General features: G+C 39.1%; 1 protein-coding gene across 5 annotated transcripts in view; it reads right to left on the bottom strand.

Moving 5' to 3' along the window:
- PTPRZ1 (protein tyrosine phosphatase receptor type Z1) overlaps window positions 1-26,723 on the bottom strand; it is a 142,486-nt gene that overhangs the window by 39,285 nt on the left and 76,478 nt on the right. For all 5 annotated transcript variants that reach the window (XM_021294919.2, XM_021294917.2, XM_021294918.2 and 2 more), the window contains exons 4-11: window positions 23,744-23,895; window positions 22,216-22,311; window positions 21,896-21,962; window positions 18,577-18,734; window positions 17,902-18,052; window positions 9,103-9,287; window positions 8,221-8,347; window positions 1,662-1,705 (exon numbers count right to left, since the gene is read on the bottom strand). In XM_021294919.2, the coding sequence (XP_021150594.2) occupies window positions 1,662-1,705; window positions 8,221-8,347; window positions 9,103-9,287; window positions 17,902-18,052; window positions 18,577-18,734; window positions 21,896-21,962; window positions 22,216-22,311; window positions 23,744-23,895 (980 nt within the window). The remainder of the gene's footprint in view (window positions 1-1,661; window positions 1,706-8,220; window positions 8,348-9,102; window positions 9,288-17,901; window positions 18,053-18,576; window positions 18,735-21,895; window positions 21,963-22,215; window positions 22,312-23,743; window positions 23,896-26,723) is intronic.

The raw sequence follows: 26,723 nt of genomic DNA, 5'->3' as shown, positions 1-26,723 counted from the left end.
GACACACACAGCCCTAAGAGACACCAACAGGACAGGGCCTCTCGCAAAACACAGTTATAACTCTTTTTTCTTTTGAAGATCCGGCTTGGTGAAGTGGTGGTAATGCCCATCTGTTTTTATTAAAAGGATAATGTTGAGAGAAAACACCCAGAAGACAGGAGACTGGGATGCGGTTATTAGTCTGAGAAATCCTCAGTTTCCACTGTATTTTAGGCTGAGTACATATTCTGCTCTTGCACTGAAGTGAGCAGGGCACAAGAGAGAGAATAATGTAAAATCAACACTTTGAAAAAACTGCCCAAGATGATGCACAGCTGAATAAACTATTAACTGGGGCACTCAGCAAACAGGAGCTTTCACCAGCCTCACCAGGGCGAGGGTTTTAAGCACCAGGCTAGAGCTGTGCTCACACTGGCGTCTCTTTTTGTTCCAGGAACATCTAGTGCACGCACACAATATAAGGGACCTCAGACACGACTCTCAGGCTTGGATTTCATGCTGAGGGCTAGATACTAAAGATGTAGGGACAGCAGCACCTAGACTGTGTGTCCTCAAACCTGGACTTGACAGGACAGGCCCGTTTCTGAAAATCTCTTTTCTGTGAGGCAATGCCTGCACTTTCAAATTTTCATGGTTCAAGTAAAAAATCAATCAGTATTCACTGGCACCCAGTTACTGTCCTGACAGATGCAATATAATAACCTAGATACGTAACTTATATGAACAGAGAAGTAACTGTATTATTCATTAGTTAGCATCCACAGGTACAAAGAAGCGTAAATAAGTAACAATTATAATAATAAACAACTAGAAGACAGATAAACACAGGTTGTCTATTTAACAAGGACTTGCCTACTCAGTGTGAATACTGTGTTTATAGACTGAAATGATAAAATAAAATTTCTGAAGGATCACTTCATACAAATGTAGGTCTTACTACAAGAACTGTCCGTGTTGTAAAATTGGTATTAGAGACTGTTAAAGACTTCATTGTGATATTTTCACCTCTCTCCTTGCTGAGATGCCAGAAACCTAGTTACCAAGTATGAAGGCTGCAGAGCGTGTCATAAAAACTTCCAAAATTGTGTAAAAAAATAGAGTTATACTGTGAAGTCTAATTTGAATTCAAGAACTAAAAGTAAATGACCCACCAAGAATTTTGGAATAACTGTTAAATTCAGGCAACAGCACACTGATAGCAAATACACTCTTCAGCACAACTGCCTTACTCCCTTACTTTAGTTTACTACATGGCAAGACCATCCTAAGCAAGTTCAAGTCAGATTTCTCTTTAAATAAACTAGAAAACTTGACACTGGGTGTCACCTTTGATTCTGCTGAATGAACAATTTTGTCAGACTTCACTCAGAGGTGAGAGTAACCTGATGTCCCATTTTCAAAAATATTTAGGCATATCCTGTGATATCCCTTACTTCTTCCTGCAGCTCCAGCCCCAGGGTGAGGTATCACTAGAGTTATCTAGGGAGAAATGTAGCTGAAAGGCTGCATATGCATATATATATGTATATATATATAGAGAGAAACACAGATAATGCATTCAGGTGGTGACACAGTATTGTAAATTTTTACAGAATACCAATTCAACTTAGTTGAAATGTATGTATTTTAAATACTCTCTTAAAAAGAAATGAATGCTATACCTCATATTCTTCAGTTTCATTCAGTTCAGGAATGAGGTCTGCCTCTATAAAACAAAAATACATACCATATCACCCAACATTTTAAATTAACAGAACTATTAATTCTGCAAGGACTCAACTGATTAGTTAATACACTATTGAGACTCAGTCTAAGGAATTTTATAGGATTGTGTTTGGAGAAGTGGCCAACCACCTGGACTGAGGACTAGCTCTAAGGGTAGCAATGCCCATCTAGTCAGGACACATTCAGTCACAACAGTTTTGCCTGGCTCTAATTTGATACTGCAGCACATGTGTGAGGAACCACATCCTGGTCAGAGAGAACCAAATTTACAAGAACGCTTTTTATAAGAGAGTACACTTTAATGCACAAATACAGAAGAGATAAAGCAGGTAAGTCTGGGAATCAACTATTTCTCTACATTTATTCTGAAAGCTCTGAGGATATTCTTATAAAACGATCTGCTCTGTAATTTTCATAAAGCAAATTTCTCATTTGTGCACCCAGGCTTGGACTTGGGTCCTAGTGCACTGGCCATGCCATCACCTTCAGCGTGCAGTAGGTTGTCTGTGTCTGTCAGGGCAGACCAAGGAGACCCACCCTTCCTCGTGTCCAGTGCTTAAAGCCCTTTTCAGACTCCCACTCCATGTGATTTACTGTAGGGACATGAACCCAGTTGTATCACATCCCACAAAAAGTCCCTAATAAACAGCTAGTGAGTGCTCTGTGAAGAACTACTCTAAAAGCTCTTGAGGCCTCCTCACTTTTCATAAATAAATATGTTGAAGAAGGATCAAGAAATGAATTTCCTACAGCCCAAGTGAAAATCCATCTCTGAGTTTAGAGGTAGTCTCTCACCTTCTTCTTGTGTTTTTGGCCAAATCCAGTATTGTATTTCTCATGGTGCTCAGCAAGAGAAGTGTCCAAGCAGGTTTCTAGAGACCTACAAATCTCTAGTACGAACTGGCAGAGGTCTCCAGTGATGAAATCTAATAGCCCTTCCACAGCATTAACTCATCTTACTGCTCCTTTGGTCCACAGACAGGTCCATTCCCTTTCTGAATCTTTCTAAGGCTTTCTCCTAAGGTATGTGCTAGTGCTCTGTCTGCACACCAGTGTTAGCATTTATTCTGAGGGTTGATTTCTACTAAGTAAAAATATTCCAGTGTGTCAGCCTGGGGAGCGATTCTAACAAGATCATTACACAGAGCTCCATGTCCGCATGTCCTCCACAATTCCCAAGTGAAGGTTCCTCAATACACTACTAGAAAGATGTCATCTTTATACTCCTCATCTCTGCAAGGTCAGATGGGGATGTGTGACTTAATTTGTATTCTCTTTGGGCTGTCCACATCTACCTTTCAAAACAATTTATGGCATGTATTATATACAAGATAAACTAGATAAAGCTTATCCAACTAACAAGCTCATACAGTTTTATTTGTAGATTATAGCATGCAATCAAATTCTGCCTAAACAATGCTGCACAAAATATTCATAAATTGTGGTGTTTTGTTTTGGTTCTTTTTTTCAAACATTTGTAAATTACCAAGTACTAAATTAACCTTTCATTAATAAGATAGAGAAAAATTATCTTACCTCTGACTCCTGGAAGTTTAGGAGGCACCAGGGCAGGGTGGGGAGGGGAGCGGTGGGGAAGAAGGGGTGGAGGAGATAATGATATTCCCTGGCTTCTCAATGATATAAATCAAATATTGTAGGCATTAGTTTGAAAGTCTTCCCATAGTAGACCCATACCATGTATTATGCACTCAACAAACTTCTCTGAAAAACGTTTTTAATATAGAGAAATCCTGTCATTTTTTTCTGTGGTCACTATTCTTGCTTTGAGCTTTAATCAGACTCAATCAGAAAAATAAAATGTGCTGATTTTGCTGGCATATATAGTAGGGTATGTGCTCTCAAAATCCACCAGCAGGAAACTATAGTTTCTTGCTGTTGTCTTCATGGAAAGGCATTAACATACATATAAATACATAAAACATACATTAACAACACTAAATCTTCAGGCATTTTACAAAGCCTATTTAAATTTAGTTGGTCACAAAAAATGTATTTGCCAAAAGCATTAGAGACACACTCAGAAATTCTGTTAATCCTGTTGCTAAGTTTTTGATTTGATGGGAGATTATAGAAATCTGCTAACATCCCTCAAGCAAGAAGAACCAACCCCTCCAAAAAACAACCCATTGATGTAGGTTGATGAACAAGCTTGTTTATTTTTTCTGGAACCAAATATTAATAATTCTATAGCTTACATTTTAAAATAAAATAATTAAATCATTAGTTAGAAAGTTTTGTAGAGATCTTTTCATAGTGCGTTTTAATGACAGACGAAGAAATGAGAGAACAAAGACAAAAAAGGTAACTATTTCCCTACATTTATGTTGAATCAAATCTAAACAAAAAATCTCTTAAAACAATCTGATTTATAATTGTAGGATAACATGCACACCATAAACTGTTTTCATTTCTGTACTGTCTTATGTAATAAATAGCATGGCATGAATAAAAGTAAAGCCTTTTTCTTCTGATTAAATTAGTTTTCAGATTTGTACATTTATCAGCATAAAATTAGAAAAAAGCATCCCCTAAATGAAACATTTAAGATATGCTTAATGTTTTTTAGTACAAAAACCGCAAAGACAAGTTACAAAGAAATAGCATAGTTAGACCCTCACAAAGCATTGCTGACAGCATGAGCTGCCATGCAGGAGACAGCTTTGAGGGCCATAACCCAGCATGGGTTTTTTCTGATAAACACCAACCAAAGTCTACACAAAGAAAGCCAGGAGGAGAGATATATTCTTATTTTTCATTTACTGTGTCAGCAAAAGCATGTAAGTAACGCCGGTATTAACTACACAACAAACTACTGCAGAACTTTCAGAGCTATACAGATGTTATCTAGAGAGTCAAAGCACACATTTAGTTATTCAAAATCCAATTCTAATAGCAAATGAGAAATTGGAAAATAAAGGTTGGACTTTTATCAAAGCTGACTAAAACACTACGCACATGAGTCCTTTCATTTTCAGTTGAGGTTATGTAGCTGCATCACACAGGGCACCCAGTGACTTTTTCTAAACGGAAACTGGAAACAATTCTCATGTGCACAGACACTACATCACAGGATGAAAGGGCTGCCACTCAGGGCAGTTTAGGAAAAACCCAAAGAGCAGAAGCCTCAGCTACAATCAGTTGCCCAATGTCATAGCAGAGCTACTGAGGCCGACACAAACTGAGGCAGACAACACAGCCCACAAGAGGTCTTTCCTCTGATGAAGGACTGCCGAGAATAAGAGGGTTTAAACCTGGTCTGTGGGTCACCCGGAGCCTCCAGACCCCTCGCTGACAACATATGGGAGGCACTTGGACAAGGTGGGGAGAAGAAATGAGAAACACTCTCTCTTGCAAGCATCTCAAAAGGAAAAGGCTAAAACCGTGGTTGTGAGTTTTTCTGAATGCCAGATTTGTGTTGCACAGGGTACTGAAACCTCCATAATTAAGAGTAGCAACTCCAAGGGCAGAATTCTTCCTGGAAAAGGGCCTATCTAATGCTTCTGCATGACTAACACACCTCACTTTAGCTCTTAATATGAAGATTAATTGATCTGGAAGTGACTGCAGTGAATTTCATCTTAATTAAACTGGCTTACACAGAGTAATTCTTGAAAATGAAAGTTTTAGCTTATGCTTTATGTGAGTCAATTTTATTTCATGTCTTCATGGTGCAGATAACTTTTCTTTCATAAATTCACAAGCAGGAGCTCCAAGAAATCCCCTTTTGCCTCAAGATCTATAAAGTAGATCACAAAACCAATTTGATGTTATAGTGGTAACCAGCAAATTGCTCTGAACAAATTTTTCGCATTAGATAACTACATTCTCATATGTCTGTTGTTTAATAATTGCAATATTAAAATATTAAATATGAAAATATTGGCAATATATGCAACAGTTAATTCAGGTGTAAATAATTAGTAAAAGTAAGTATGCAAATAAACATTAATATGAGAAATGAATGGAAGTTTTTTTAATATTCAAAAATTATATTCAAGGGTGACACAGCAGCTCTAAACTTATCTATAGGGCAATGTACACCCATAGTAATCACACGAATTACATGGGATTGATTTTTCCCTGAATTTTTCTCTTCCAGTGCTTTCAGATGTACCACCGTGCAAAAGTCAAAATAAAAGGACAGGAAGTACATTTATAAACTTTGTGTAAGTTTCAGATAGGAGGTATCCAAAGAAAGAGCTCTCCTGAAACACGCAAAATACTCAATGTGGTATTTTATTTTTATCTATAAACTTCTCTTTTTTTTTTTTTTTAATTTAAAGTATCCTTTAAAAACTTTTTTTTTTTTTTGAACTTAAACAATATTCAGTTTTGAAGCTTTTAAAAACCTAAAGGAAAAACCTTAGGTGGACCTAGAACTATTACAAATTTTCAGGACCCCCTAAAATTTGAAAAAAAATAAATCAGGTGTTTATACAGTTCTGATGTGTAGATTATTTAACTCTCCACTTTCCAATGCTTTATTTAAAACCAAGAAAACCAGAATACACTTATATCTACTAATTTGCTTTAATGCAACATTGAGACATATTTAAATGTCCAAATGACAAAAAGCACAAACCCACCATTTTCATAGTTATGCTAACCTGTTCATATTTCATACAGATACAACTTCACATTACTATGCCTCCTAGGTATCCTTGCATTGTATTTTCTCATTTTTTTAATAAAAATAAATTAGTTGTGTGCACGTGTGCAAAAAGGCATTAGAGTATCAGACCTTCACTCAGAACTCCTAAATATAACACTTACTGCATCAAATTCTCTCGTCTGAAATACAAACCTCTGACCCAACCTCAGAGCGCTCCTGCCTCCCTCCCCACCTCAGCATCCCACCTCTGCATCCACATGTCCTTCCAACAGGAGCCGTGGCACACAACGGGGCGGCACCCACCAAGCCTCACTGATCCTTTCAGCAGGGATACAACTAGTAGTAAGGTGGGTTATCCTACGGATATTACCCACACTGGATCTTTTGTTGAAACGTCTGCTTTTTTGAGTTTTAAAGCTGTGATGGCAGCACTGCACTAATTTGATTTGTTGAACTATTGGTTAATAATGACAATACTATGCTGCTTATTTGTCATTCCATGTAGAAATGGATGTGGGGGTATGTAGACAGAATCTCATCTGAGAAAATTCTTCAAACACAAAACCAGCAAATTCTGGAAAGGAAGTGGAGGAATACAGTATCTAAGAGGTAGATAAAGGATAAACAGAAAAGCGGAAGGTTAGGCAGAACGTCAGAACCTTGTCATGGACTTCTTAGCAAACTGAAGAGAAATAGAAAAATTCTGGTAGATATTAGCATAAGACTCCAAAAGTGCATTCTTCTTAATACATGGTGTTGGAAAGACAAATTAAATGTTTATTCAAAATGTATACGTACTATACCCGAACCTGTGTCCCCCTAATTCAGACAAGAATGCACTACTATAAGCCTATTACCATTAGTTCATAACTCATGCTGTAGCAATTGTTGAAAATCGTATTCTTTCTTGCTGCAGTGGAATGTGGTTCCCTTCAAAGGAAAAACTGACTTGTGTTCCCGAATACATCACAACATCACTAAGGACTTTGCTGTAGCTAAACAGACTTAACAAAGTATAAACCTGAGCTTACAGAATCCATCAAACAAACAACAAGAATCAAAGCCCTGAGATAAAAAATGGTTTGTTGCATGATCAGAAAGTCTTCTGTTTTTTCTTTTGATTAGTTACACAGTTCTTAATTAAAAACACAGATCTCACTCACTTTGATTAGAACTGGGTCTGATGCTAAAACTTCCACAGAATTTAAGGAATTATTAAGGACAAGATCAAGCTTCATGCTATAGTTTCAAATTATTTCATATTTACTAGCAGGCAGAAGAAGTAAATCTGGCTGTGAAATCAGTAAGATTTATTTGTTAGGCCTTTTGATTTTTTGCGAGGCAGCATTAAGAAGCAAGGGAATTCCATCACCGCCAGTCCTTTGAAATCAAACTCCAAGTAATCATACAAAATCAAATTTCAAAATCAATTAATACAGACTTTTTTGTCATTTTGGGGTTTGTATTACTTGTTTCCTTCACACTTTGGCTCTGTGGGTTTATTTTGGGAGGATGCTTGAACCACAGAGAAATAATACCAAACATGGTGTTATTTCTCTACATTATATTGATAAAAGATACACTTGTGAGATTTCAAATCAGGTAGGTGTTTTTAAGAATACTCTTAGAGTTAAAAGAAAATTAACATGCATTCTTTCATAGATAATGTTTTCAAGGAATGGAGAATTACATCTTATAAAATATCAGTAGCAAAGAGCATGCTGATGGTTAACTGCAGTGATTTTGAAATTTCATTGTAGCATATTTTGATAGTCACGCATTTAACTGGTTTGCAAATAAACTACTTCTTCAAATACAGATTTTCAGCCAAAAGTGATCACTAAGCTCAAAAGGCCACTTACCTGGGTCCTCTAAAGGCATATCAACAATGACTTGGTCACTGTATTTTCCATAAAGTCCATTGGCACAAACAGCAACTATCTGAAGAACGTAACTTGTATTGGGCAGCAGATTATTTAGAATAGCCCCCTAAAAGAAAAAACATGTTTAATAATTTATTTGCAAATGAGGATCAAATATTTACATATGTTATTTTTTTAATAACACATTTTTCACATGACCCATAAAGCTCCTTTCTTCTAGGACTCTAATGTAATGCTTTTTATATTTTCTTGCCACAAATGTTTTTCAGTCAACTTTAAAAAAATCTTGTGAATTTTTAAATGGAGGATATGCAACTACATAATTATTTAATGCAAAACACTATTTTAGGTAATTAGTTTAGCTAACGTTATCTCTGATAAGTTATGAGTCTTTAAAGAGGGTAAAAGGAAAAGATCACATTAGTAAAATATAATGAAGCTGTAATCAATAACTTAATATTTGTGGCAGTATGATTGTACTGAATCTTATTAGTTGCTTATGTAGTTCATTCTTTGCATGTCAGTAACCAATGAAGTACAGATTACTATTAACTGACTATGGGTTTTATGGCTAAGGAGCTCTGAGACTGACATGGTCATAAAATTTGAGGTATAGCACAGGCAAATCATAAGAGCAACTTGTGAAAACTTTCTCTCTTCTGGGCAAGAGAAGGTTGTTTTTTTTCATTGTCTTTGTGGCTTCACAGCCAAAAAATGAAGTACAGCTTCTGTGAGCTGCAGCCAAAGAAGTAATTTTTGTATTCAATCAGCTCCCAACTACTGTTTAATTCCTCAAGATAATTAACAGTGAGTGTTTTGCCATCACCCCTTTGTATGAAACTGTAAAGAGTTTACAGTTACCAAGTCCTGATACCCATCTGTCAGAAACTCATGCTTAGTCTGGTCTTCTCCATCCAACTGTTGATATAAGACAGCAAATCTCTCAATTGTGGTGTCATATACAACTCGAGGTCTTTCCCATGTAATGAGAAGACTAGTATAATTCTTTGGATCAGATTGAACATTTTCTGGTTCTGAGCTGCAAACTGAAAGCAAGAAAAGAGGAAAGAACATGATATTTATTAAATGGTACAAATGACTCTACTAAGATCTTGAGCCATCTCCTGAGAAAATTAATGCAAGTCTTTCACGTGATTTATTCTTAATTTTCTGCTAAAATATCTGAGCTGCCATGCACTATAAACAGAACCAGTATTTTAACATCAGATTTTCAAAAGCAAACTAATTTGAGGGCTGAGTCCCCTTCCCTCCCACCTTCTTTTTATATCATATTTTGTGAAATATTGATATCCAGTTCCCAAGAAACAATATATAAACCACAGAACATAAAGATTCATATATATATCCTGGGGATGAAAAAATCTCCATTACTCTGTCTTTATGGGTCTAACAGAGGAGCATTAGAAGAGCTGCACACTCACCATCTATAACAGGCTGTAATCTAGAATAGATTGTTTTTGAAGGTTAAAGGTAAAGCTATCACACTTTAATTTCCACTCAAGCGTGTTTGAATCTTTCTATAGCACCTAATGAAGAGACAATAGGAAATAGCAAATAGGAACAGGCTAAGAATGATCAGGTTCGCAGGTAGTGATTTCATGTTATTATGTTTTAAGGCACCATCTAGACATTTACTGAAGAAGTCTGAGCAGACTGTGGCAGTCCCAGGCCTGGCTCATGCCCATCATCTCGGTGAGTCTGGAACCTGCACTTTGGGGAGAGCTGGTCAGGCAGCTGCTCCTCCGTGTCCTTCCAGCCCTTCCCATTCAATACTCTACACTTTATTCAAGTAAGCTGAAAGTTTTGATATTTTTCTAGATATATAGATCTACTGATCACCAGCGTGCTAGAAATTTACTGACACTCTGGCATGAGTTTTTTTAATTTGCTCAGGTACCTGTGTGTGGCTTAAAAATAATATACAAGGTCAAAGCTAGGTTAACCTGTATGAAAAGATTACATTAGCAGAAAATATAAACTACATAGCTGAAGCTCACTGAAAAATGACCAATAAGTAGTGATACATGAAAAAATAAAGCAACATAATATACAGCTGCATTGTTCATGTCTGGTTTGGGTTTGGACTGAGACTCCACTCTCCTTTCTTGCTCTCATCACCCCCTCTGCTGGTGGGGGGTTCAGATGCAGCACTGAAGAATGGAGATGACTGTCAAAATCCCACCAGCTTTTGGCTCTCTACTTGAGAGCACAGCAAATAAATTTATTCTGATGTCTCTGAATGAGGGCCAGGGGTCTCTGACATTTCCTGTTATAAATCCCTCTTCTTATTGCTCTGAAACTGCTCTGTTTGTGCGCTTTGGTTGAAATGCTCCGAGTGGCTATCTGTCCCTGCCCTACCTTCTAGGAAGTTCCTTTCTCATGTACTCAATTTCCTTTCATATGCACTTTCATATGTACTGAAAAGGCATATTATTCCATCTACTGCTTCCTTTATTATCTCATTTCTATTGCTTTATTTCATGATTAGACTTCTCAAAACCACTTATCAGAGTACATGAAGTTTACTTTGAATCCTTCAGTAATTTAATAAAATCTTACATATTAAAATTATTAGATGGATACATTTTATCACAAAAATTTTAGCCTGACTTTTCACAAGTTACATAAATTACATAATAATTCCCTATTTAGAATAAATGAGGAAACACATTTTTCAAATCTCAGAATCTGTTTAAAGCAAACTTTGAATATCTAGCCAAAGCAAGAAAAACTATCTAGCTAATTAAAAAAAAAAGTGTACATACTTTGGAGTCCCCTTAAAGGAAGCAAACATCATGATACTACAATGCTTTTGGCAGACAACACTGCATTTTGAAAGCAAAGTATTTCCAATAAGTTTGCAATTTGTCACTTGAACACAGGAGGGCACTCGAACTCCAGTCGTTTGAAAAACTCGATTACTTCTGTATGCAGGTGGGAAGTTTGGAGCAGCTCTGGTCTGAGCGAGTCAATGGAAAATAAGCAGCTATTTGTGTGTGTGTGTGTGTTTGTTTGTGTGAGCTAATGGTACAGGCAGTATTAGTCTGTGTAACTTAGTTGAGTTCTGTAGCTTGCCAGGCTTTGAATCTGCTATGTATCTGACACATCATTTAATACCTTATATTGAATTATTTTAATTGACATAAAGGAAGAGGAAACAAATAAATACAATCTCAGTATATTCCATTCCTAAAACTTGTCATTACAACCCATTTCCACCAGATGGCAAAAGGAAATAATCAGACCAGCAAAAACCACCCCCTTCTCAATTCTGACCATTAAGGCAGATGACTTGAACTCTGATTTTATTTGTTTCAATGAATGAAAACACTCTTCAGCTATTTCTTTTCAAAGGTGCTTAAAATAACTCTCCAAACACTTTTTCATAGTATAAATACCAAGCTCTTAGTTACTGTCCTTTTCCCCTTCCTCTTTTTTTGTCTGTGAGTCAATTTGGTTGTGAAATTTTTGACTGTATTCAGATGAACCAAGCAATATTATAAAACATTAAAACGCAGAGCAGTGTCTCCAATTGTATATCTTTCGATTTCACCCTGTTTTCTTTTCCAGACGGTTCTTCCAACTATGCTTTTTCTCAGGAAAAAAAGTTATCTTCCTTTTTGTTATCCTCCTTTTGATGTTTGGTCCTGTCCATCTCAGCATTGATCAACAAGATTCCTACATGACAGTCATCTGCATATTATTTCACCGTCACTACTTCCTCATTCCTTGTCCTCCTTCTGATGCCTCTTAACTAGTCATCCTGCCCCTTCCCTTCCCTTCCCTTCCCTTCCCTTCCCTTCCCTTCCCTTCCCTTCCCTTCCCTTCCCTTCCCTTCCCTTCCCTTCCCTTCCCTTCCCTTCCCTTCCCTTCCCTTCCCTTCCCTTCCCTTCCCTTCCCTTCCCTTCCCTTCCCATCTTTGTAACAGAGAGCTACTTTGCTCCTGCATTTTGCCATTTTGTCTCTCCAGAGACTGGGAAAAACAAGAACACTATCAACTTATCCAAAAAAAAGACTTGTGCTCTGATACAAAACAAGTTGCTGAAATTTGGCTTATTCAGATATATTAAAAAAAAAAAGAAAAAAGCCTGCATTTAAGCTTCTCTGACCTTGACACAGTTGGAATACAACTAGGTGAAGTTCTGAGGCAGCACTACAGATAAGACGGGGGATTTTTTCCACATTTGTTGCTTTCTTCTGCTTTTAGTTGAATCTGGGTTTGAGATTTTTATCTTTTAAATACAGATTCTCAATTGTGGAAGCTGTGAAATCACTTTGTTTACACTGCGACATTCAAGGGTTTTTCAGCTCCCTGCCAATGTGTGGCGAAAATATTCGCAGTCTACTCTGTCTGTGTGATGGAGGTGGAGCAGCACAGCAGATGTGTGTTGGGTTGACCTTGGCTGTAAACCAAGTGCCCACCCAACTGCTCTCTCACTCTTCCTCCTTAGCAGCACAAAGTGAAAAAATAAGGTGAAAAAATCATGACTCAGGATAAAGACAGGGAGATCGCTCACTAACCACCATCATGGGAAAACTGACTTGTTTTGGGGAAATTAATTTATTACCAATTAAAATAGAGTAGGGTGGTAAGAAACAAAACCAAAAACACCTGCTGCCCATCCTTTCATTTTTCCCAGGCTCAACTTCAGTTCTGACTCTTCCATCTTCCCAACCCAACTGCCACAGGAGGAGGAGGAATGGGGGTTGCAGTCAGTTCCTGATGCTCCTTCCTCCTCATGCTTTTTTCTTGCATCAGTGTGGGGTCCCACGCACACGCTACAGTCCTTCATGAACTTGTCTAGCATGGGCCCCTTCCATAGGATACAGTCCTTCAGGAAAAGGCTGCTACAGTGTGGGTCCTTCACTGGGTCACAGATGCTGCCAAGAAACCTGCTCCCACATGGGCTTCTCTCCAAAAGCTGTAGCTCCTGCCAGGAGCCTGCACCTGTGTGGGCTCTCCATGCACTGCAGGGGGACAACTGGCCTCACCATGGTCTTCTCCATGGGTTGCAGCGGAATCTCTGCTCCGGTGCCTGGAACACCTCCTACCCTTCTTCTTTTTCTGACCTTGGTGTCACAGGGCTGTTTCTTACACTTTTGTCCTCACTGTCATGCAGCATTTTGAGCTTTCTTAGATATGTTTTTCCAGAGGCATCCCCAGGGTGGCTGCAGGACTCAGCCGTGCCCTGCGGTGGGTGGTTGGAGCTGCTGGAACTGGGGGCAGCCCTGGCCTCTCCTCACAGAGGCCCCACAGCCCCATAGCTATTGCCTGGGCACGGACACCCAGCACATTATGTGAGTATAGAACGCCTTGCACAAGAGGAAATGTCTTGAGAGAATCTGAGAGTGGTTGTAGCTAATTTATGTCATCTGCAGTATGTGAAATGTAAAGAGCATGAGTCCTTACCCTGGTCTTGCAAGAGAATTTAACTAAAATAGCTGCTGAACTTTACACAGTAGTACTTTGCATAGGGAAACAAGTTGAGAAGTATTTTTTACCAATATATAAAAAAACCTAGCTGGATGGCTGGGCCCACAGCATTGTGGTGAATGGAGCCAAATCCAGTTGGCAGCCAGTCATGAGTGGTGTTCTCCAGGGCTCAGTAGTGGGGCTGGCTCTGTTTAATCTCTTTATCAATGATCTGGATGAGGGGATTGAGTGCACCCTTAATAAGTTTGTAGATGACAAGAAACTGGGTGTGAGTGTTGATCTGCTGGAGGGTAGGATGGCCATATAGAGGGATCTGGACAGGCTGGATCATTGGGTTGAGGCCAGTTGTATGAGGTTCAACAAGGCCAAGTGCCGGTTACTGCACTTGGGTCACAACAACCCCAGGCAGCACTACAGGCTCAGGGAAGAGTGGCTGGAAAGCTGCCCGGCAGAAAAACACCTGGGGGTGCTGATTGACAGCCAGCTGAATATGAGCCAGCAGTGTGTCCAGGTGGCCAAAAAGGCCAACAGCATCCTGGCTTGTATCAGGAACAGTGTGGCCAGCAGGACTAGGGCAGTGATCGTCACCTTGTACTCAGCACTGGTGAGGCCTCACCTTGAATACTGTGTTCAGTTTTGGGCCCCTCACTACAAGAAGTACATTGAGGTGCTGGAGCGTGTCCAAAGAAGAGCAACAAAGCTGGTGAGGGGTCTGAAGCACAAGACTGATGAAGAGCAGCTGAGGAAACAGGGGTTGTTTAGCTTGGAGAAAATGGCGCTTTAGGGGAGACCTTATTGCTCTACAACTACCTGAAAGGAGGTTGTAGCGAGGTTGGTGTTGGTCTCTTCTCCTGAGTACCAAGTGATAGGATGAGAGGAAACTCCCTCAAGTTGCGCCAGGGGGAGGTTTAGGTTGGATTCTTGGAAAAACTTCTTCACTGAAAGGGTTGTCAAGCATTGGAACAGGCTGCCCAGGGAAGTGGTGAAGTCACTATCCCCGGAGGCGTTTAAAAGGGAAGTAGATGTGGCACTTATGGACATGGTTTAGTGGGACTTGGTATTGTTAGGTTAATGGTTGGACTTGATTTAAAGGTCTTTTCAACCTAAATGACTCTATGATTCTAAGATTGTATGATTCTATATAGTTAGTCTTGAATTTCAAGAATATATTGGTTTTTATGTCTTTACTAAATCCAGGAAGATTAACAAGAATCATGTTTTGCACTTACAGGACATTGCTAGAAGACTGGACTGGATGGCAAGTTACATAATACACCCAGCAGCTACAACAATGGTTCTCAGGTTTATAGGAATAAACAATGATTTCCATTATAAATGGATTTTCATGCCAGCTGAGGTTGGTAGAGATAAAGCATTACAATTTCAAAAAGCTTTCTGAGTTGAATCCTTGAGTATGGCTGTAAGGATTAGCTACTTAAACCTTCTTAAATATATACATACATATATGTTACCTAGGAAAATTACATGTATCGCTAAGTAGGCTTGGGGAATGAAGTATCTCCCATGTCCTCAGTCGGGCAGTGCTTGCACACCAAGAATGTTGAGGTTGTCAGTGTGTGAAAATTTCTGACAACGTATTGCTGAAATTTGTTTATAGTTGAATAGAAAGATTATTGTAGATCTTATGAGGAAACTCACCTCTGCGTAAGAAATTCCATGTATTAATAACAGCAGTAAAACAAGCACTTAATCCTCCTGCCTAACAGTCTACACTGAATCCAAGAGGAGAAAACTGGGATTCTAGGTTTCACAACATAAATTAATTTTTCACTTATCTACTTGAGTAAGACCCACTCTTGTCATTTCTCTCACGTCGTCTAAAGGGATTTCAAAGATTATTTTTTCTCTGTTGACTACAAGAACTTTGCAATATTAAATATGAAATACACAATCTCATTTACTCTTGGGGACTTAGGCATTCATGTTACAGTTTTTACATCTCAATATTTAAGTTCAATGATATCTAGGGCTCCTCTAATGTAAATTAAACAAATTGTACATCTGAATTTGTGTGCATATATGTGTGTGTATACAGAAATATGTATATGCATGTGTGTGTGATGTTATTGCATTTACATAGTGCACATAAATATTAACATAAGTGTGAAATATATGTATAAAAAGACTTGAAATTTTAGTTATCCTTTTCTGTCCCTCTTTGTTTATGGCCAAAGCAGATTTTTTAATATACAATTTATTACTTTAAATACCTAGTTTGGAATAAATACCACATGTAGTATTTTGAATCATTCTATGACTCTATGTGTTTGCTGCCACAGTAATGTCAGTGCAGGATGCTTTTGTGTTAAAATCTGCAAACGAAAACCTGTTCATTTGGTATTAAACAAGTCTATACACCACATGAAGTGGAAGGGCCTTCTAATTTTAAATGATATAATACAATACAGAAAGGGATCCTAATATCTTTAGGCTGGACACTCTTTCCTTACCTGTATGGATATTGAATTCACAAAGATAGGATAGAAAATTCACAGAGTATCTCTTTGATATAGAGCAGAAATGGGACTAGTTGGAAGCAATCTCCTATGCATTTTAACACACACACTGCTTTGGACAGCATGTGGAAAGCTCCTTCAGGCACATGGGAGTGGACAGAAGGAAGCAGAGGACTGTCTTAAACAGTATTATCCTGCTTTTCTTCTTATCAGTCTCTATGGAAATCTAGATCAGGATGGCACAGCTGAAAGCAGCTTCCTTCTATTGCAGAGACTGAGCTGAAGGGTCAGGATGTAGTGCAACCACCTGGGAGGCAGGTGGATTGCAGATGGCAGAAATCATCCTGGCTCTGTCTTCAAAGGTGCTTTGCCTATGATGTTTTGTCACTGTACACTGACTCCTACTTATAAAGGACTGAGAAGATTAGTTTCTTTCTGACAACATGAACATAAGAAAAAGTGGTGTGTATTACAGAGACTTGTCTCCCAGAAACCATCTTTAAAGTGAGGGATTTGGGGAAGGGTGATGTTTCTCTAAGTCAGGCAAATCAACAGTGTCCATTGTAAATCTGTTCAGAAGAAGAAATTTATTTGTGATAATTTGCTTGATTGCTGCAGTTCAGTTCCACACTCCTTCTCTAAATTTCAAAATTTCAAGTGCTACTTAGTACCTAAACAAAAAAACCCTCCCAGAACAGCTATTTCTTGGCTTAAACTAAAGCAAAAAAAAAAAAAAAAATCATATTCTGGGCAAACATCTGAGGAATTCATGATGAGCTGAAGCCAACACACAGAAGTGTCACTGACTGGTTATAGAAATGAAGCAGTAAAGTGCAGCACTGGGGCAAAACAGCGTGATGTCCTTGTGCAGGGGACCCAGTCCCCCGGCAGTTCTGAATGATGAACATCCCCTAGCTTGTAGGCACGTTTCATGCACAGGATCCTTCCAGCAGGAAAAAAAAGTCCACCCAAACAATGTGAATTTAAATGAAACCACACTTTCTTCTAATCTGGAGAACACCTATACGACATGCTTCAGTCATCCGTCTATGTCTGATTAAGCACAGCTCAGTGCTGAGTTTAAGAATCAACAGGTATTCCCATGCCGGTAGCAACCTAATGCCCCCAGATTAGATGTTTACTATTTATTGTTTTGTGTTTGTGAGTAGAGAAATCATCGACTTCCTTATTTAGTGCTAGATCTTGTTTCCCATTACATAATGTGATGTTTTGGTCATATAATCTTCACGAAGTTCTCCAAGGTTCCAGGTAAAACAAAATCTGGCTTCTGGGATTCTCTCCGTCTATCACTTTCTCAGTAGATTATATGAAATGAATTTGGTGACCTCACTTCAGCCTCTGCTGGAAATGCATCCACATTACAGAACGAAGAACCAAATGGGTTTGTAAAACAAAATCCTCTTGCAGCCCCTGAAAAAGGCAGCTTTGTTTAAGTCTGAAACCCATTAAAAGGCCAGTGCAACAAAGCCTGAACTGACGCGATCTTCACTGAATGTTTGGTCAGACAAGCATTTAATTTTCCACTCCATTTAATCTGACATGTTTTATGATTGCCATTTTCTTTTGCTGAAGTGATAGATTTATGAGTAATAATACAGCATGCTACTTTCTACGCAATATGAAATGAGTATCTTCATACTAGGATGAATCTTTTACTGAAAATTGTTTTTCAACCTGTGGAGAAAGGAATGACTGTTCAGTAAATACCTGCTTCATGAATTTCTTCTTGTCCAGTGTAAGAGGAAAACACTTGCCCAAAGAACTTATATTGCTGCTCTCGAAAGTTGTTTTGCAGGTAGTCCATCAGCATAACGTAGCCAGACTGCTGCATTGTAAGGACTTCACAGAATACAGCTAACTAGAAGAGGTGAGGAAAAAAAAAGAAGTCAGAAGTCATATAAAACTAACCAGATTCTGCTAAAGAGCAAAACCACTGGGGAAAATATGTTGGGTAAAGTCTCCCAGTCGAGCTCTCTTGGGTGGCACTGAACTTCTGTTTCTCTGTACCAGCAGTATATCTACGGTTTAGTCCATGTTTCTCACTGTGCTGTCGAAGCTGCCCAGTCATCACCATTTAGCTGGGGGAATGCAGAAAGAGTGTTTTACACTCCCCTTTATCTTGGCTGGAAGTCCAGACAGCCTGTAGAGTTAGAAAGTGTGTTCTTACTCCCTTCTAAGGCAAGAAATGACTCAGGATCTAGTCCTGAACAAGAAAATGGAAAAGATAACATATATGCTTTCTAATGTAATGGCTGCATGAAAAATTTAAAACTAGATAAAAGAAAAGCCAGGTTGCTGGGCTGGCAATGAATGCCATGAGCAGCTTTTCTTTGGTATTATGCAATTTTTTTTTTTTTTGTTTTAATACACTAAATTAATTACCTGGTCTTCAGAAATAGTAATGGTATCTTTGAACACAATCCATTCAACTGTTTCAGAGCAGGGAGGAGTTGATAAAGATCCATTATAAGTGTAGTATTTGTCTGTTGCATTTGGCAAAAGGTTCAACAAAACAAATGGTTCTAAGGCAGCCTGTTTTCCTGAAGAAAAAAGCAATAGAGTCAGATAGACAGAATACTGCAGAAGCAATGAATAAATAGAAATCACACTCTCCAAAAAAGTTACCATGATAGAAACATTTTGAGGCTATTCAAAATTTGACATCCAGACAGACTAGCATACAAATAAATTACTGAGCCTCTTCTAAAATGTAGTATGAACAAATATTGTTCAATAACAACTTTGTTAACTTGGGAAAGTGTAATGAAATACTCCAGTAATAAATAATCAGTACATTGCTTCACAATTATTTTTTCACCTGTAAGTTTACTCGTAAATGTCCAAGATACCAAATCTTTGACTCAGCCATGAACTTAAAAGGAAAAAAAAAGTTCAACCTCTGTTCTTGGTCTCATGACATGGCTTCAAACTCTCCCTGAATTTGGTCAAGCTGTTCCTCACAGAATCTTAACCCCTCTGGAAAATCACTGCCTGGGGAACTGTCACCATGTTGCATCTGAGAGCTGTATTACTCATGTTGTCAGAAGCAGAATTTCTGTCATCAGTGTTTTTTAAAATAGTGATAATACCATGAAAAACTGTAACAGCTTTACACAAAGCAGAGAAGGGTGCAAAGACCTACTCCAGGCGAGTATGATCACTGTGTTTACTGTCCTGTGAAAATAATATTGCGCCTTTCAGGTCAGCAGTTTAGCTGGTTCCTTGTTGGCTGGGGACATGCATGAGGAATTGCTGGGAGTCCCTCCATAGAGAGCTTAGGTTTGTGCTGGTATGGCAGTAGGTCCAGCAACAAAAATTGGCAGAAATGGTACCAGCTTCCTCAAGGCACATTTTTTCAGTCTGTGACAATTATCAGTCTATCTTGTAACAATTAGCTGCCTTATTGTCTGGTGCATCCAAAATGATACTTGCTTTTTACAACTTGGAATAATGTAGATTCTTATATACTTTACTTTGTAAGTATTCACTTATGAATATCTAGTGAATTTTAAGACCATGTATTAACTTGTGGTTTTACAGATGTCACTTCTTGAGCACTGTACATATTTCTGACCTGTCTTTGTCCATTATTCCTTATAAATTTGGTGAAAGCAGAAAATTGATGCTTTTCTTCTTACAGTGCCTGTTCTACTGAGTTCAGGTTTAAGAGCTGGCTCCTCGAGAATTCACCAACTGGGTTTCACACAAGCACAACACAGATATGACTGACAAGGACAGATCGTGTACAGCGCAGACAAGGACAGATCATGTGCTATTCACTTTTCTTCAGGAGGAACAACTTGATTTAGTCATGACCTGAATTTTCAGAGCCCATTTGCATTTTATTAATGAAAACAATATTTTACTCATTGTTGAAATACCATGTAATGACTGTATCTTGAATCTTGCTGCTGATAGTTTTACTGTTCCTTCCAAGGCTATCAGACAGATAATATACTTGATTTATTACTTGTTCTCTTTTGTGTTGTATAGAAGATGGCACAAAAATATGAATCTTAACTGCTTTATATTTCCCCTTCCTCTGTCTTTGTTATTTATGAAAGTTGCTCCCCTTTATATTTGTTGAATGGTGTTTGTTTTCTAGAGAAAAACAATCTTGACTTTAGTGTCATACTTTTGAAAGATTTCAAAATAGTGCACTAATGGCTTTTTACACTTTCATCCTATTGATCTTCAGGGGCTTTACAGAGCTCAAGCATCATTACATACAGGAAAACTGAGAAAAAGCCATTTACCTAAGGTCATGGACATGATGTAAGAAAATAACCCTGTTCAAGACAGTGCTCATTCATGTTTATTCTTATGTGAAGCCACCACAAAACTGAGTTAGAAAAAGAGCCCAGATCTCCTCATGCACCACCCTGAAGTCCATGTGCTCCGACATAAAACCACAAGGAATTCTAAAACACTGAAGTGTCAGCATTTGGTTTGAATAATGATAGTACAAATATAATACAATTGGACTATTTCAGATTTACACAGGAGCTACTGGAAAAAAAATAATTTCCACTGAGTCTACTGAATACTGATATTCATTCGGTCTCATGCTTGTAACACACATCTTGGACAGCTGCAACAGGGTTATTTGGCTTCTAATCATATATAAAAATCCAGAAATGTATGTTTAAGAAAATGCAGAGAATATATCAAACATTTCTCCTGATTTAGCATTTAAAGAGTTGCAAATTCCTCATGTTAGTTATGTATATCCCTTTAGAATTACTGCTATTGTTACTACAGTTCAGTCTTGGGGTAAATAAATCATAGAATCATAGAATATCTTAAGTTGTAAGGGACCCATAAGGACGACAGAGTTCAACTCCCTGCTCCTTGCAGGAGTCCCTGAGACTAAGAGCATCATCCAGATGCAGTTTGAGCTCCTGAGAGACTTGGTGCTATGACCACTGCCTGATGAGCCTGTTCTGGTGACCAACCACTCTCCCAGTGAAGAACCTTTTCTAATGTCCAATCTGAACTTGCCCTGATGCAGCTTCATTGCATTTCCTCAGGTCCAGTCACTGGTCACCAGAGAGAGGAGATCAGCACCTCGCCCTCTGCTCCACACCTTGTTCACCTTCTCTTCTCCAAGGTGAAAAAAAATCAAGTGACCTCAGCTGCTCCTTGTAAATCTTGTCCTTGAGACCTTTTGCCATCTTGGTCGCCCTCCTCTGAACACACTCCACTAGTTGGACGTCCTTACGTAAATTGAAGTGCCCAGAGCTGCACACAGTGCTCCAGGTGGGGCCACATCAGTGCAGAGCAGAGTGGGACAATCACCTCCCTCACCTGGCTGGCAATGCTGTGCTTGATGCACCCCAGAACACATTTGGCCCTCTTGCCTGCCAGGGCATATGTTGATTCATATTCAACTTGCCATCACCCCAGACCCCCAAATCTCTTTCCATGGGGCTGCTTTCCAACCTCTCATTCCCCAATTTGTACGTATAACCAGGATTACCCTGTCCCAAGCACAGAATCTGACACTCGCTCTTGTTAAACTTCATACAGTTGGTGCTTACACAACTCTCTAGCCTATCCAGATGACTTTTGTTGTTTCTAACAAAATAGATGGGGCTGAGCTCTAGAGAACTGTTCTCCCCAATGCCTTTAAGGTTTCATAATTACACTGAAATGGATTTTAGCCTAATCTGTAAGCAATAAAACATGGAGGCAGACTTACCAAAACGACTAACACTATCTACTCCATTAATGATTGGATTATAATCCGGATTATTTTCTATTCCAATCTGTGAAAAAGAAATAATATTTTTTAGCAGTACAGGCTTAAAAAAAAATGAAAGTCGCAGTTTACCACCAAAATTATACATGACTTAAGTAAAGCAAAAGTATTTTGCGCATTTGCTTTTCTGTAAGAATAAATTAGAAAGATATATGCAAATTTTTAACTCAGTGATCACACAGTGGAACCAGTTAAATTCAGTTTGAACATCTGCCATGTTTCAAAGCTTGTTTAATGACACAAAGATATATTTTGTTTACCTCAAACAAAATTGATAAAGCTCTTAACTTTCCATTGCCTTTAATTGCCTCTTCAAAATTTGTAAACTGATCTGCATCATAGCAGTAGATTTGCATCTGCGAATAAAAATATATTCAAATGTTACACATACAAAAAATAAAAAAAATAGCCAATGCAGTTGTTTATGTTTCTATTTTGAGAAAAAATGTCCAAGCAATAAACTTAACTACAAATGTATGTCACACGCATTATCTTAAGACATAGAATGGAATTCATCAGCTGTTAGCTATCTGCAAGTGATCTCTTCTGGAAAACCACTAAGTATGCTGGAGTTAACCTTTCAAGGAGCACAGTGCATTCCAGGGATAATACAGTAAAATGAGATAGCTTGCTGATACTGGACATCTAACCTAGAGCACTCATGTGCAATAAATCTTTAAATCAGTGGTAAAACACGAATAATAAGGCAGGATGCCCCTACTGCATCTGTGTTGCAGTAAATGTAGAGAAGTGTTGTTCATAAAAGATTACCAGGTATTTTGTGCCCACATTTGACAGCTGTTGTAGGCACTGGGTTTGTGGCAGCCCTTCCTCTCTTTCTCTGGATGCAGCTGGGAATTCTCCAGTGCTGGGTCACCAACATGAATTGGGGAGTGTCATGCTCCTACCAGCTTTTCATGTGATGATGACAGAGGAGAATATTCTCTTTGATGCCTTGGCCGGACAGACAGAGCGTGAGTGGGAATTTTTAAATGGCTAATGAGGCAAAGGAAACTACACTGCCCAGGGAAAGCTCCTGGCTCACAGCTCTCCATGGGGAATAGGCCAAGCTTGGCTCTATTGTTTCACTCTGACACAGAGACCAAAACGCTTGGAGTAAGAAGCAGCATGGTTGCCTGCCACGACTATGTCTTTCTAGCTGGAAAATGATCACAATGCCATGTTGAGAGTCTGGTCTGCAGAGTGCCCTTGTGGATCTCAGCGAGAGCTGCTCCTCTCCTCCACCCCATCCCCACACTGCTGCAAGCTGTTCTGCCAAACCAGCCAGGGGTGTGCTGGCCTGGCTGCCCATGAATGCCATGGTCGCACCCAGGACCTGCTCTCACGTGGTGGCTCTTGGCACACCGCTGCCAGCTCTCTTTCCAGCCCAGCGACAATGGCTGCGCTTTGTCACAGTGAGGCCTGGCAGCTCCCATGGGCTCTTAGCAAAGCCCCAGCTTTGAAAAGTCCATCGACTGCTGTGGAATATGACAGGCCCAACTCACTTAACTGTCAGTGGGAGCTTGAACTTTGCCAGATTAGCAGGACTGACTCCTAATGTCATTTTAGAAGACGTGAGCGAAAATGCACAGTTTAGACACCCTCAACATGCCACGGAATAATGCCTTACATTGCCCTTATGAAATGCACCATTTAAATATTATTAATTTGGATTTAAGTGAATGCTATATTTGCAAATATACTCTAATCAAATTATTTTAAAAAGTATTTAGTAAACAGTATTACTTTTTGCAAAATAACAAATCATCAAAATATTCTGTACTTTACCTCAAGAGGAAATTTTTGTCCTTCTAAGCTATGTTCTGATCCATCTGATGACACGTTGCATTTTCCCCAGTGAAAAGTGATCTTGCTTGCCTTGAAAACGGTGTCTAAGCCACCTCCACTTACATAATAATCATTTGTCAGGTTAATTTCCACTGAACAAAGAGAGATAAAGAGAGGGAAAAAAGGATTTGCAATATAAAAGCCAGCCAAGGCATCTACAAATCTCATATATCAGTAATAGGTACTAAAAGATAAATAAGATATGCTTATTTCCCCGTATTTCATAATGAATTTGACAGGAAATTGGTTATTTAAACAAATTAAGAAGTGTAATTCACTATTAGCATGGAGAAATGTTTCATTTCATGTTGCAATTCATAAAATAGTTATCTAGTTAAGTGCACTATTATATTGGTGTCAAATTGTCTGAAACCAGCCACAGAACTAAAGCTCAGAAAACTGCCTTAGCCACCAATCTGACTGTCTAAGAAAAGAAACTCCTGAAATACATATCCTTCTGAAAGCACCTGCGTTTTTAACAAAAAAGAAAATACACCCTCCACCATTACTATCATATTTCTAGGTACAAATCGTGAGGCAACACAGGAAAAGAAAATTTTAGTCAGTTCCTGGGGGGACTGTCCTGTCCGTGAGACCCCTCAGCTGTGGAGCAGATGATGACAGGTCTTCAGCTGGACACAGCTGTACCCAAACTGTAGACGGGACCGAGCATTTGTCTTCTGGAGGGAATGAGATGGGTGGAATAGACCAAGGCCCCACATTTAGCTTTCTCACCTCCAGTGACTGTGAATTGTTTGACCTCTTGCTAAAACAACACTAGTGGAGTTCAGTTTCATTACATTCCCCTCCTCAAGACCTTGAAGACAATTTTAACTACAGAGCTTAGCGGTTCCTTTTATAACATCTGAATTGCTGTAGATGAGGAAATGCTCAGTTCACTTTTATGGACTTTAAAGAATGTTTCCTTAGGGATCTCTTGAAAAGACAATGTACTATTTATTTCAGCTAGTAGGGCAAGAAGGAAGTAAGTGACTTGTGGACTAGAGTGTAGGAAGTACATGATGGGGCAAGAACAGAAGTTAGAAACAATGACAATACAATAAAATAAAATGAAATCAAAGCAAAGCAAATTAAAAAATTAACATAACATAACACAACATAACATATACCTTGACTTCAGTAAAGCCTTTGACACAGTCTCCCACAGCATCCTCACAGCTAAGTTGAGGAAGTGTGGTCTAGACAATAGACTAGTGAGGTGGGTTGCAAACTGGCTTAAGGAGAGAAGCCAGAGAGTGGTAGTCAATGGTGCGGAGTCTAGTTGGAGGCCAGTGTCTAGTGGAGTGCGTCAGGGGTCAGTACTGGGGCCAATATTATTCAATATATTCATTAACGATTTAGACGAGGGAATAGAGTGTACTATCAGCAAGTTTGCTGATGACACTAAGCTGGGAGGTGTGGCTGACACACGAGAAGGCTGTGCTGCCATCCAGCGGGACCTGGACAGGCTGGAGAGTTGGGCGGGGAATAACCTGATGAAATTTAACAAGGGAAAGTGTAGAGTCCTGCATCTGGGCAGGAACAACCCCAGGTTCCAGTATAGGTTGGGAAATTACATATTAGAGAGCAGTGTAGGGGAAAGGGACCTGGGGGTCCTGGTGGACAACAGGATGACCATGAGCCAGCACTGTGCCCTTGTGGCCAGGAAGGCCAGTGGCATCCTGGCGTGTATTAGAAGGGGGGTGGCTAGTAGATCGAGAGAGGTTCTCCTTCCCCTCTACTCCGCCCTGGTGAGACCACATCTGGAATATTGTGTCCAGTTCTGGGCCCCTCAGTTCAAGAAGGACAGGGAACTGCTGGAGAGGGTCCAGCGTAGGGCAACCAAGATGATTAAGGGAGTGGAGCACCTCCCTTATGAAGAAAGGCTGAGGGAGCTGGGTCTCTTTAGTTTGGAGAAGAGGAGACTAAGGGGGGACCTCATTAATGTTTATAAATATATAAAGGGTGAGTGCCATGAGGATGGAGCCAGGCTCTTCTCGATGGCAAACAATGATAGGACAAGGGGTAATGGGATCAAACTGGAACACAAGAGGTTCCGCTTAAATTTGAGAAAAAACTTCTTCTCAGTGAGGGTGACAGAGCACTGGAACAGGCTGCCCAGGGAGGTTGTGGAGTCTCCTTCCCTGGAGACATTCAAAACCCGCCTGGACATGTTCCTGTGCGACCTCACGTAGGTGTTCCTGCTCCAGCAGGGGGATTGGACTAGATGATCTTTTGAGGTCCCTTCCAATCTCAAACATACTGTGATACTGTGATACTGTGATTTGCTGGTCTAGGGGTTCCTCTGGAACTGGTAGAAGCTCCAAGACAGCCGTTAAGAGATATTTTCCTCCATACCTATGCCTGAAACAAGAAACAGTACTTCTAACAAGAAAATTTTAGTTCCTGCTATCCTGGATTTATACAGCAAATTGGTTGCAAAAAAGATTTGTCTGACAATGTAAATGCCACCATATGCTTCTTTTATATCTGGGAGAAATAGGCACTTGCAGGCATAAATCTCTTCTTTCTCAAATACATTTCTAAGATAGGTAAGACAAATTGGACCATAAAAGCACCTATTTCTTTCCTTTAACTGTAAGAAGCCTAAGTGCGTAATTCAGACACAAGTGTCTACATTATAGATGACTATGTGTAGTTGAATCCCATCCTCCGTTTTTTGAAACCACAACTCACCCATGAAGTGCTTCCAGAGGAGCAGGTAACTTATTCACACTTTTAAAAAATCATTTTTGTATACTTGTTACAGATTCTAGATATGTAGTAATAATTATCATTATTTTTGTAGCAAATGTTAAATTACTGTTCAGATTCAACGAAGTGCTCATGGTGGTTTGATACAAATGATGTGATTGCTTCAGCTTTATGTGTCTGTGCATATAATTTGCATTTGTGTTTT

The sequence above is a fragment of the Columba livia genome, chromosome 1, assembly GCF_036013475.1.
Source record: "Columba livia isolate bColLiv1 breed racing homer chromosome 1, bColLiv1.pat.W.v2, whole genome shotgun sequence".
Taxonomy (NCBI): Eukaryota; Metazoa; Chordata; class Aves; order Columbiformes; family Columbidae; genus Columba; species Columba livia.
Note: the sequence above shows the minus strand (reverse complement) of the source record. Positions and strands in the feature narration are given on the sequence as shown.